Here is a 2,593-nt window from a genome sequence, read left to right on the forward strand (position 1 = left end):
TGATCTCCTTCCCCTTTTATACTCTTAGGCCCTACACAGTACCATGGTCCAAAACCATAAAGAATCAATACCTTGGACCAAATATGTATGTTCAACACTTCAGACGAGATACCATGGTCCAAAACCATAATTCTAAATACCAAGAACTAAATACCATGGACCAAAAATAATTTTTCCCATACGTATGTGCTTTTCTTTGCATGAAAGTGCGTGCATACGTATACGCGCCTTTTGATCATTTAACCCGTGTGTATACGCACCTTGGTTAAGAGGAACCTGTGTATATCTCTTTTTCCTTCATTCTAAGAACCTGAACTGTGATCTGTCATTTGAGTTAGTTTCCATCAAGGACAACACCTATGTCGTAGCGCCAAACCTGTGTCATAATGCCAACATAAACGACATCGGATTTGTCACCATGATGAGCATGAGCTTATCCTTCCTAGGGCTCGTTAAACTTACTAGGTCAAATTCATCCGAAGGATGAACTTACAGTGCAAGAATATGCTATCCCCTTCAAGCTTGCGATTAAAAAAATAATTGGGGTACTTACCAGAAATGGTGGGGTGAAATTTGGAAATATATCAGTCTTGTCGGCAGCTCACTCTTGAACATAACACTCTTTGCTTCATGTCGGGTTGGGACATCCTCCTTTGTATCATTAACCTTCATGGGTTTGGGTCGTTCATTTTTGCCTTCCATTTTGTTAGAGATAATGGAGAAAGCTAAACATAGATTACTATTATAGTGATGATAGGATTGAGACTTTAATTGTAGATCTCAGATCCTAATATCTAGGGAGTGGTTCAAACCACCTCTTTGTGTGAAAGACTATGTGTACTAGGCTATTCTCCAGATAAAAACATAGCATGTATTGCATGAGTGTTTGTACACTCTCTAGGTTTCTCACCTGGAGAGCCAAGTCATTTAATTATTAGAAAATATTATTTTATCATGGTATCGGAGCTGGAAGGAGGAAAGCACTATACGCTGAGCTGAGGAATGTGACATCATCATGGGAAGCTGAAGAGTAATTGCGCCGATACTCTGGGAGAATATATTAATTTTTTTATGTGCTGTTTTTTCTTCCCGCATCGTCGCAGGATTCAGGTGTACATCTGTGACTAGTTGTGGATCCGAGAAAAATAAGTGCGATGATTGTGTTGCGTTTTGTCTGGCTACTGTCTGCAAAGGCCGCATGTCGGAGGGAGTGATTCTGGATATGCATTTTCAGTTTGTTTGTTGCATTCTTTAGAGTGTTGGGATTACAAATCTCTCATTGTGTCATGGGGTGATTTGGATGTATATCGACTGGTGAGAAAAGCGAGCAGGGGAAAGTACAACAAAGTATTTGAAGGGATCAACACTGCTAACAAATACCAGCGCTGTATTGTCAAAATTCTTAAGCTTGAGGAGTCAAACCCCGATCACAAGGTGAAGGACTTCATCCATAACATAGGAGAGAAGATTGAGGAAGCTATTGGTTTTGGAAAACCGATGGCAGATGTCACAGGAATCCACATTCCATCTATCAATCTGAAGAAGGCTGAAATTGTTGTCGATGTGCTTATAAATAATCCCAACCTTGTTCCGATCCCTTTGGTGGACATTGATTATCTAGTAGAGAGCGATGGCAGGAAGCTTGTCTCTGGATTGATCCCTGATGTGGGCACAATTCATGCCCATGGGTCTGAAACTGTGAAGATCCCCATAACAATAATCTACGATGATATCAAGGACACTTATGATGATATCAAGCCCAGAAGCATTATCCCTTACAAAATTAAGGTTGGCCTTATTACAGACGTGCCTGTCTTTGGCAAGATAACGTTGCCTCTGGAAAAGGAGGGAGAGATTCCCGTGCCTTACAAACCTCATGTTAATCTGGAGAAGGTCGAATTCGATAGTTTCTCCTTTGAAGAAACTTCAGCAACATTGCATTTGAAGTTTTATTTTATTTTTATTTTTTTATTTTTGGCAGCGAGGGTTTAGTTTGATGTTTGTGTCGTTTTTTTTTTAATTTTCAATTGTCTGGAAATTTTATTGTCTTGAGTAACCTAGAAGGTGTAGGTTGTGGAGATCTAAAAACCAATTTGGAAAATTTCTTTCTAAATTATTATATGCCACAGAAAATGAGAAATTATATTTTTGTTGATTTAAACCCACCTTTAGATATATTTGCATCAGAATTACATACTAATAGTGTTTCTAGTTTGTGAGAGGTTGTTTAGTCACTCATCGCTAGAGCTGAGGGCACTAAGACCTGCATGGCACAAAAGCCACAGTCCACAAGGTTCTACAGTTGAAGAGCTGCCAAAGGGAGAAGTTTCTTGCCTGCGAGGTAACGGGGTTGTTGGAGCTCGAGGACCATGTGGAGTCGAAAAGAAATCTCGAAGCGAGATAAGCTAGACCTTTCCAATATGGCTGCACTTTTAGACATATTTGACCCTGAGGATATTTTTTTCATAAGGTATAGTGGTTTTATAAATGACCACGATTATCAAGAGATACTATATGTTCTGCAACAATGTGAGACTGAAGACTCACGAGGTGTTTTTCAGGAAGGATGTAAAGAGGAACATATTGTTGAAGA

General features: G+C 39.5%; 1 protein-coding gene across 1 annotated transcript; it reads left to right on the forward strand.

The window, feature by feature from the left end:
• Positions 1-1,482: 1,482 nt before the first annotated feature.
• On the forward strand, positions 1,483-1,992 carry LOC149183800 (desiccation protectant protein Lea14 homolog). Its single transcript, XM_089418803.1, has one exon. The coding sequence runs from the start codon at positions 1,498-1,500 to the stop codon at positions 1,990-1,992; it is 495 nt and encodes a 164-aa protein (XP_089274929.1). The 5' UTR covers positions 1,483-1,497.
• The last annotated feature ends 601 nt before the right edge of the window (positions 1,993-2,593 follow it).

Source organism: Pinus tabuliformis, chromosome 3_2 (assembly GCF_031772625.1).
Source record: "Pinus tabuliformis cultivar Carrire ecotype Pingquan chromosome 3_2, CPIR1, whole genome shotgun sequence".
Classification (NCBI taxonomy): domain Eukaryota; kingdom Viridiplantae; phylum Streptophyta; class Pinopsida; order Pinales; family Pinaceae; genus Pinus; species Pinus tabuliformis.